At 41.7% G+C, this 10,585-nt stretch overlaps 1 protein-coding gene across 3 annotated transcripts; it reads left to right on the forward strand.

Moving 5' to 3' along the window:
- Positions 1-4,125: 4,125 nt before the first annotated feature.
- LOC308672314 (interferon-inducible GTPase 5-like) lies at positions 4,126-9,202 on the forward strand. 3 transcript variants are annotated; one of them, XM_081335129.1, is made up of 3 exons: positions 4,126-4,215; positions 5,646-5,866; positions 7,758-9,202. In XM_081335129.1, exon 3 carries the CDS (start codon positions 7,766-7,768, stop codon positions 8,972-8,974), a length of 1,209 nt encoding a protein of 402 aa, XP_081191255.1. In that variant the 5' UTR covers positions 4,126-4,215; positions 5,646-5,866; positions 7,758-7,765; the 3' UTR covers positions 8,975-9,202. The 3 variants fall into 3 exon arrangements, with proteins under 3 accessions (XP_081191255.1, XP_081191254.1, XP_081191253.1); XM_081335128.1 differs by having other exon boundaries at positions 4,183-4,203; XM_081335127.1 differs by lacking the exon at positions 4,126-4,215 and having other exon boundaries at positions 4,990-5,866.
- Positions 9,203-10,585: the final 1,383 nt, after the last annotated feature.

Below are 10,585 nucleotides of genomic sequence, written 5' to 3' on the forward strand. Positions count from 1 at the left end.
TTTAGGAGTTAGACCTCTAAGGTCCCTTCCGACTCTGTTATTGTGTAATTCTTAATTCCACTAGAGAATCACAGAGATGACCTTGGAAAACTACCCAATGGCAGTTCAGGAAACATGATTTAAGTCAAGAAGATGAACACAACATTGGAAAGAAACTTTGATTCCACATGAACAAGCATTGGGAGCAAGAGGGAAGGTGGGGTTTAATCACTATCAGGCTTCCAAGATTTGGTAACTAGAGATTTGTATGCGTGAGGGATAAGAATAAAGGGAGTTTGTTTTCTTTCAAAAGGCACCTTCCCTCCCTATTGTTTATTTCCTAATAGATTATGTGCCATTAAGTAATTTTCATCTCCTAGTGGCCACCTAGGGACGCAGTGGCTCAGTGAGTTAGGACGCTGAGCTTGTCGATCAGAAGATCGGCAGTTTGGCAGGTCGAATCCCGAGTGCCGCGTAACAGAGCGAGCGCCTGTTACTCGTCCCAGCTTCTGCCAACCTAGCAGTTCGAAAGCACGTAAAAATGCAAGTAGAAAAATAGGGACCACTACGGTGGGAAGGTAACAGCGTTCCGTGCGCCTTTGGTGTCTAGTCATGCCAGCCACATGACCACGGAGACGTCCTCGGACAAGCGCTGGCTCTTCGGCTTTGAAACGGAGATGAGCACCGGCCCCTAGAGTCGGAAACGACTAGCACGCATGTGCGGGGGAACCTTTACCTTTACCTAGTGGCCACCTAAATAGATTTTCTTCATGACAATCTGTTCCTAACGTGTTCTTTCAAGACCCACTAATTGTGCGGTCAGTTCCATTGTAAGTCCAGTTCCCTTTCTGCTTTTCATCCTTTTCTTCCCTTCCTTTCCACTTTTTCCACCCTCAGACCCTTGGAGCTGGATCTTCATATAATGTGTCCAAACTAGAATAATTTGAGTCTGGATATTTGAGCCTCAATGACAACTCTTAGTTGATTCTGTTCTAAATATAAACTAATTGAAGCATTTGAGGAGAATGTTAAGGATCTGGAAGAAAAACAGAGTCTGGAGATAAGTCTAGCCACTCTGAAAATAGAATAGAGGTGAAGGAAGACCAAATTTTATAAGGATAAACCTCGAGGCAATCGGTCAAGTGTTAAGAAAGTAGGGGAATTCAAATACGAAAGAGGAAATGTAGGAAGCCAACACTGGGTCAGTCAAAAAGGACTCAGATGCCTATACAACAACAACAACTTTATTGATTAGCCCTTGGGCCATATCAAAGTGCAAAGTTCCAGCAACAAACCGTCACCAAAATTTGATAAAATACAATTTAAAATGGAATTTGATAAAATACAATTTAAAATGGAATTTGATAAAATACAATTTAAAATGGAATTTGATAAAATACAATTTAAAATGGAATTAAAATAAAATACAATTTAAGATAAAATAGTAATAAAATACAATCTAAAATGAAATTGTAATAATGTACAATAATTTAAGATATAGATAAAATATGATAACATTATATTTCGGAGTCGCCCTTGCAATCTACCCCAATCAGTCCCACATATGCAGATCTTAACCGGATCATTTTGTTTACTGTGCTACGTTAAATGTTATTTTCAAGTTCTGACCGGACATAAGGTAAGTTATTTTGATATGGGGATCCCAATGGGTCATTCGTTTGGTATATAGACCAAGATACCTGTCTCTCACCCTCTTATACAGTCAAATAGGATGTGAGCCAGGTCCTCTACCTCTGCCGCTCTGCAAATGCAGAGACGCTCATTGTACGGTATAGCATGAAATCTCCCATATCTGACCATTGTGTCAAGCTGTTTGAATCTCGCTCTCGTAAATATCTCCCTAAGATGTTTTGGGAGTTGTAACTTCAAATAACTGTCCACTTGAAAAGTACATTTGTATTTACTCAGCCATTTCAAGTTACCCACCTTAGTAAGGATAGCTATATCAGTTTGTGCTTCTATATCCTTAATTCTTTGGGCAACTCTTTTTTTAGATTGTTCTGTTACGCAAGAGACAGGAAGGCCACAGCTTCTTACAAAATTTGTTAGTTTGGTGATCCAGGAGATTTGTGATTGTAGTTTTATTTGCTCTAGTAGGCATAATTTGGGGGAGTCTATCAGTCTCCATTTCATTAACTTTGCACCAGTAGTTATAAGCTCTAATTTTAGACAATGCCTGAATTGTATGAATTCCCAATTCAGCTCTAACTGCTGCAGCAGATGTTCTTGGATCTACACCCAAAATACATCTCAAATGCTGGGACTGTGTTTGTTCTAGGACTGTGGTTGAGTAAAGACCCAAAATGTCTGCTCCATACAAGAGCATTGTGGTAAACTTAGCCTTATAAACCTTGAGTAATGGAGCTAGGTACCCTGGGTAACTATGGTTCTTTAGTTTGAACAATAAATTCAAACGGGCTTTTGCTCTAAATATACTCCGTTGATGATGGCAGGCCCAAGATCCAGTCTTGGAAAAAGTTACTCCCAAATATACAAAGGTATTAACCTGCTCAATTGGTTCACCATCTAATTGCCACTTATGTCTCTGATGGTTTCTTCCAAACACCATTATTTTCGATTTAGATTTGCTAATGATTAGAGAGTTATCCTGGCAATAAAAGCTGAATCTTCTTAATAGCCTACATAATCCTACTTGTGAGTATGATAATATAATCATATCATCAGCATAAAGCAAGCTGTTACAGTATGTATTTAGGATCATCGGCATGTGTACCATGGTATCTTTCATTAACCCTGGCAAGTCATTGATGTATAAATTAAATAATAATGGGGCCAGGATACACCCTTGCCTTATCCCTTTATTTGTGTGAATCCTGTTAGTCAGGGCCCCATTAACCCCATACCGCACCCTCAAACAGGTACTTGTGTAAAGGGCTTTAATCAAAGCCAGGAGTCTGGGTTCTATTTTAAGAGATGTCAATTTACTCCATAGTATGTCTCTATTTACCATATCAAATGCTGCTGTAAGGTCTATGAAAACAGCAAACGGGGGTCTCCTCTTACAGGCATATTTGGCAATTAGATGGTTCAAGACAAAGCAGTTATCAATAGTAGATCTGTTTTGTCTAAAACCTGCTTGTTCTTCTGTGAGGATGTTGTTTTCCTCTACCCAGATTTCAATTCTGTTCAAAAGGTACCTAGGATATATTTTTGCTACAAAGTCAATCAGGCTGATGGGCCTATAATTACTAGGATCCTTTTTATTCCCTTTTTTATATATGGGGACAACTATTGCCATCTTACACCCATCTGGTATATGGCAGGTATTATTTATGTGTGTAAAAAGACCTGCTAATACAGGGCCCCACCAGTTGGGAAATTTCTTAAATAATTCTGCTGCTAAAAAATCCTCGCCTGGGGCTTTATTGCTCTTTAAGCTTTTAATGATGGACTGTATCTCCTTTTCTGAGACTGGTGGCCAAGGGGGGAGAGTTCTAGGATTTACCAAATCACTGTTTAAAAATAATTTCTTTACCGGTTCGGTGGGGGCAAACAAGCACTGATAATAATTCTCCCAGTCCGCAGCAGAGATTGGTATGTCAAATGCAAATCTCCGTTCCTTCAGGATACCTGCTACAGAGTGCCAAAATAATACTGAATTATGACTTCTGGCAGCCAACTCAAGTTCTGACCAGATTGAAATGGCAAAATGTTTTTTCTTTAATGTTATAGTTTTTTTATATTCCCTTCTTGTGTGCAGCATCTTAGCTTGTATATGGGCAGTAGGATTCCTCTGGGCAAGCCTCATGGCTGCCTTCAATTTCTTTTTCAGTCCCTGGCAATCAGGATCAAACCAGCGAGGTCTACCCACTTGGGCTCTTTTTGTAGTAGGTTTAGCTGTTAGGTGTTTCTTCAGTATGTTACAAAGATTGGAGAATGCATTGAAGGCTGACATCCAGTCAGTAGTAGATGACTGTATTGTTCTAGCCCACTTAGTAGCATTCTCTGTTTTAAGGCATTCTAATATTGCCTTAGTATCAACTTTGGCCCAAATTAACCTTTTATTTTGGGTCACCTCTACCTTTTTGGTGAGCCATCTGTCAGCCATGTTATATGGTCTTAAATCTGAGCGGCCTTGCAATGTCACACTTACAGGCTGATGGTCGCTATTGTCGCTAAGAGGTCAGCCTTATCTCTAGACACACAAAAGAGATCCAGTACACTACTTGAATTGGCTGAGTGGTATGTATAAGGGTATGTATAATTCTTGTCCTTACCTCCCAAAATTTGGAGATTACCCTTAAAAATTAAGGAGACTAGGAGCAGGCCAGCGGCATTACTTTTACAGTCTCTCAAGAGCCACTGAGGATGGTTATCAAAGAACTCCCCTGGGATTCCCTTCTTCTGGGCAAGCTCATACAGAGAGGGACCCAGTCTAGCATTCAGATCTCCTAATAATACCACTATGGACTGAGGGTACAGTATAGATATATCTTCTAGGATAACTTCCAAGCCCATCCAATATTCAGAATTATAGTGCTGGGATGTGCTTGGAGGAATGTACACATTTACCAATATTAACTCAAACTGGTCATATTCAAATCTGACAGCTAGAAAGTACGGATACTTATCTTCGTTATATAATTTCTCTCGCTGCCATTGCAACTCTTGCTTTATAAGAATGCATAGCCCACCAGAGGGTCTCCCTTTGTTCTTTGTTTTTAGGGCTGGGGAGGCCCATCCCTGAAAGCCTGGCAATTGTACTGGTTCGTCCACTTCGGTTAGCCAGGTTTCTTGAAAGGCTATTATGTCAAATCTAGAGAGAAAGCTCATTAGTCCACTATCAACCATCCCTTTCCAGCCAGCTATGATCCAGGTCATCAACTGTATGGGGTTCTCAGAGGCAAGGTGGTCTGGCTTGGTTGATTGGCTAGATGGTAGAAATGCCAGATGTCAACTTGACATTGGAGCTGGGTCAATATCATCTAAGCTTCCCATATAAACACAGTTGTTGTGAGGTTCGATATTTCTCCTCATGGGTTGCAGAGCTTGTTGTTGCTCCTCTATATCTCGGTTGCCAGTGTGCCTCTGCTCTTGCTCCAAGAATGGGTCTAATTCTTTCCAGATTTTCCTGGGGGGGGGGCAGATAAGAAGGGGGAAAAACCCCCACACACTATCGGTTTTAAACCACATTATTTTTATCCATTTAATATAATGCATTGCGTAGAAACACTTAGATTTCATTACATTTCAAGAGACGGGTAGGGGAAACCCCTAGAAACCCAGACAGGGATCGAAAAACTCAGATCTGAGTTTTAAAAATCCAGCATTGGTAATTTGGAGAATAAGGTCGTCCGCTATTTTCTCTTTTTCTTTCTCTCTCTCTCTCTCTCTCTCTCTCTCTCTCTCTCTCTCTTTCTCTCTCTCTCTCTCTCTCTCTCCTCTCTTTCTCTCGCTGTTTCTCCTTTCTCTTCTTTGCCCTCTCTTTCTCTTTGTCTCTTTCCCTTCTCTCTCTCTTCTGTTTCTCTCGCTCTGTTTTTCCTCTCTTCTTTGTCCTCTCTGTTTCCCTCTCTCTTCCCCCCCTTTTTTCCTCTTTCTCTCTTCTCTTTCTCTCTGTTTTTCCTCTTCTTTGTCTTCTCTCTTTTCCCCTCCTCCCTCTCTCTCCCTCTCCCTTTCCATCCCAGATTTGTGCCAAACGCCCAAAATTCCGGGGAGCTGTCCGCCCTTCAGCTGGGGAGCGCCTGGGCTTCCCACGAACGAGTTCCTTCCAGGAGGGGGCAGCAGCGCCACCGCATAAAACCTCTGGCCGAATTCAGACGAGCGTCCAGAGGCGAGAAGCAGGAAAGGCAGCTCCGAAGTTGTCGCGACGAGAAAGCGCTTCGGCTCCCGAGATCTCCGGCGCCAGGTAAAAGTCAGCGCCAGCGGAAATGCGCAGCGGGGAGAGCGCATCCCAGCAAGCTCCGATGGTGGGGCCACCGCCACGGAGCTTGCCCCCGCTCTTGGCCAAACTTATGGGGGCGGGGGATGTTGACTCTTTTGGACAGAGGTTTCCAGGCCTTCCTGACCATGTAAAAGTGAATGGATACACTAAAACCCTTTACATCCAAGTGTAAAAGTATTAATAGCACTTTGCAACGCCTTGGTAAGGCCACACTTGGAATACTGCATCCATTTTTTGTATTAGTATTTATTGCCCTGTTCACCGCCCTGAGTCCTTCGAGAGAAGAGCGGTATACAAATAAAATTATTATTATTATTATTATTATTATTATTATTATTATTATTATTATTATTATTATTATTATTATTATTATTGGTCCCTACCGTGTAAAAAAGATGTCGAGACTCTAGAAAGGGTACAGAGAAGAGCAACAAAGACGATTAGGGGACTGGAGGCTAAAACGTATAAGGAACGGTTGCTGGAATTGGGTATGTCTAGTTTAATGAAGAGAAGGAACAGGGGTGACATGATATTTCAGTCTTCCAATATCTCAGGGCCTGCCCCAAAGAAGAGGGAGTCAAGCTCTTGTCCAAAGCACCCAAAGGCAGGACAAGAACCAATGGACAAGAAGTAACCAAAGAGAGAAGCAACCTGGAACTAAGGAGAAATTTCCTGACAGTGAGAACAATTAACCAGTGGAACAACCTGCCTCCAGAAGTGGTGAATGCTCCAACACTGGAAGTTTTTAAGAAGAGATTGGACAGCCACTTGTCGGAAATAGCATAGCAGGGGGTTGGACTAGATGACCTCCAAGGTTCCTTTCTATTATTATTATTATTATTATTATTATTATTATTATTATTATTATTATTATTATTATTATTATTATTATTATTATTATTATTATTATTATTATATGCCCAAAGGACCAGGGATCGCTCCCATTCTGTGCGACTGGATCAGTTTAGAGGAGAGGGAGAAAACGGGGCGGGATGCAGAGGGATGGGGCCAAAGAAATATGCCTGTGGGTTGCAGAGGCAAATGGGGGACAAGCGGGAGGGGGGGGAATGTTGCAAGCTTAAAAGAAACAAATTGCCTTGGGTCAGAGAATTGAGGCTGCGGGGGGGGGGGGGGAGAGGAAAGGAGCCTTTATTATTCTGCCTTTAGTTCAGCAGCTCAAGCTTAATGCTTCATTCCTCCTCCGTTTTCCTACAACAACTCTGCGAGGGAGGTTGGAGAGAGAGAGAGAGAGAGAGAGAGAGAGGGAGAGGGAGAGAGAGAGAGAGAGAGAGAGAGAGAGAGAGAGAGAGAGAGGGGTGCAAAAGGCTGATGAGGTAGCCAAAGAAGCACAATCCAGTGGAAAGAGTCCACAGAAGTTTCGACAAAATTTCAGTCGTTGTCCCGGTTATCAGCTAAATCAAACAGTGCAAGACTTAGCGTGATATGTGAACTAACAGTTCATTCAGTGACCATTCAAAGTTGCAACGGCATTGAAAAAAGTGATTTAGGACCTTTTTTCACAGTTACAATCTTTGCAGTATCCCCATCATCGTGTGATCAAAATTCAGAGGCTTGGCAACAGGTTGATATTTATGACGGTTGCAGCGTCCTGGGGGGGGGGTCACGTGATTCCCCTTTTGCGACCTTCTGACAAGCAAAGTCAATGGGGAAGCCCGATTCGCTTAACAACCGGGTTGCTAACTTATCAACTGCAGTGCTTCACTGAACAACTGCGGCAAGGAAGGTCGTAAAATGGAGAAAAACTCACTTAAATGTCTTGCTTAACAGCAGCAATGTTGTGGTCGTATGTTGAGGTCCACCTGCATTGTCCTTCTTTCCTCTCCTTTTCTCCTAGGCTTTGTTATGGCAAGGCAGGATCAGTTCATACCACCCAATAAGGAGGATGATCTTTTCAAAGACAATGAAGAGATTGAAGAGATTAAGGATGCTCTGGAAGAAGGGAGAGTGGACCAAGCCGTTTCCAAGGTTATGGAAAACCTTCAGGTCCTGGAGAACGCCCGCTTGGACATAGCAGTCACTGGAGAATCTGGCTCAGGGAAGTCCTCCTTTGTCAATGCCATCCGAGGGTTAGGAGATGACGAAGCTGCTTCTGCCCCCACTGGGGTAGTGGAGACCACAGAGAAGCCCACACCTTACCCACACCCCAAGTACCGCAATGTCACTCTGTGGGATCTGCCTGGAATTGGAACGCCAACATTCTGCGCCAAACCTTACCTGGAGCTGGTTCACTTCTCCCGCTACGACTTCTTCATCCTTATTGCCTCAGATCGCTTCAAGGACAACCATGTCCGGCTGGCACAGGAAATCCGTTGCCAGGGGAAGCATTTCTATTTTGTGCGCTCCAAAGTGGATGCAGATTTGGAGGCCTGCAGAAAACGCCGGCCACAAGCTTACAATGAGGAGGCTATACTGGGGCAGATACGAGAAAATTGCCAGGCGCACTTAAAGGACAAGGAAATGCCCGATTCCAGAGTGTTCCTTCTCTCCAACTGGGAGTTAGATAAATATGACTTCAGGATGCTGGAGGAAACCTTGGGAAAGGAACTGCCAAGCCATAAGAGACACGCTTTTCTCCTGGCCTTGCCAAACATCTCTCTAAGCATCCTGCAGAAAAAGAAGATGGCTTTACAAAAAGAGATCTGGAAGCTGGCTATCGTCTCCGCTGGAGCGGCTGCTGTGCCTATTCCAGGCCTCGGCGTAACCTGTGATGTAACCATCTTGATCAAACACCTCTCAAAATACCTCCACAGTTTTGGTCTGGATGAGGAGTCTCTCACCAGGTTGGCTAAGAAGGCCAACAAGCCTGTGGAGGAGATCAAAGAGATAATCAAGTCACCCTTAGCTAAAGAGATCTCCAGAGACTTAGTTCTAAAGCTGCTCACCAAAACTGGCAGACCACTAATGAATATGCAGTTCTTCGTCAGCATGGTACCCATATTTGGTTTCGTGGCAGCTGGATGGATCTCCTTTGTTACCACCTACTACATGCTCATGAGCTGCCTGGATGAGGTAGCCAAAGATGCTCATGACGTTTTCATCAAGGCTATTTAAGTTTAAGTTTTATTGTATTTGTATACCGCCCTTCTCCCGAAGGACTCAGGGCGGTGAACAGGGCATACATAAAAAATACGAGATACAAAAATTAAAAAAGAATTAAATAATAGCCCAGTTAAAACATATTGATTCTGAGGTCTGAAGGAATTCAGACCTTGAGGAACAGGTTGGGAATGTGCGCTCAATTAGTGTTAATTGTACTGAATCAAAACACTTTGTATTTTCACAAGCCCGTTAACTAAATTCACCAACTAGAAGAGGGGAAAAGAGACAAGAAGCACAAAACTTCGCCTTTTGCAATAATTTATATTTTTTTTACAAAAACAAAGTTTTACAATATATCCCCAAATCCCCCCCACCCCAAACCCGCCCACTTCCCCCCCCCCCCACTTCCCAGAGCTAAATACAGGATTATAGTTATAGTAATCATATTCTAAATAAAAATTATGCATGATATACAATTAACCAAATTCATAATGTGCTTTAACTCCCCTTTAACATAAATACATACAAAGTACCAATAACAATATCCCACTAAAATCTACTCATAAGCTAAATGGAACTTTTTAGTCCCATATTTGTTCTGAATATAATTTATCCATCTCCTCCAAACTGAAATATATCTTTCCTGTGAATGATCTTTCAAGTAAGCAGAAATCTTAGACATTTCTGCAAGATTCAAAACTTTAAACACCCATTCTTCTACAGTGGGCAAACTATCCTTCTTCCAATATTGTCCCACCAGTAACCGTGCTGCTGTTATCATATTCAACATCAAATTGGTTTCTTTAACATCGCAATCTACAACAATACCCAATAAAAACAATTGCGGAGAAAACTTTATCTTTCTCTTAAAAATCTTTTGAATGTTCCACCAAATTTTAATCCAAAAAGCTTTTATATTTCTACAAGTCCACCACATATGAAAATAGGTGGCTTCTAAACTACCACATCTCCAACATTTAGACTGTAAGTTAGGATACATGTTGGACAACTTCTTGGGATCCAGATGCCATCTATAAAACATTTTATAAAAATTTTCTCTTAAGTTTTGAGCCTGAGTAAATTTAACATTTCTGACCCAAATTATCTCCCAAGTGTCCAACGAAATTGGTTCCTGAATATTTTGTGCCCACTTTATCATACAATCTTTAACTAATTCCGTTTCCGAATCCAATTCAATTAAAGCATTATGTATCCTCTTTATATGTGCACAATTTAAATCTCTAATTTGTTTTACTAAATTTTGATCTGTAATTGTGATGCCAACCTTTTGGTCTAACTTCCACCTAGCTTTCAATTGGGTATATTGAAACCAAGAGTAACTTATGTTTTCTTGTCTTAACTCATCTAATGATTTAAGTTGCCAATCATTCCCTTGCAATCTAAGTAGTTCCTTATGAGAAACCATATCCAAACTCACTCCCATAGATACGCCCTCTATCGCGTGTCCAGGAATTCCCCAAATCGGTATTTTATAATTTAACTTATAATAATACTTTTTCCAGACACGCAATAAAGCACTTCTAAGAATATGGGATTTAAAAGCCCTGTCCACCTTCTTATCGTAAAGCAAATATGCATGCCATCCATATACCAAATCCCATC

Source organism: Vipera berus, assembly GCF_964194415.1.
Source record: "Vipera berus genome assembly, chromosome: 9".
Classification (NCBI taxonomy): Eukaryota; Metazoa; Chordata; class Lepidosauria; order Squamata; family Viperidae; genus Vipera; species Vipera berus.

Bases quoted from the DNA above. Each gene is read 5' to 3' on its own strand.
- LOC308672314 (XM_081335129.1), top strand. From the start codon at position 7,766: ATGGCAAGGCAGGATCAGTTCATACCACCCAATAAGGAGGATGATCTT.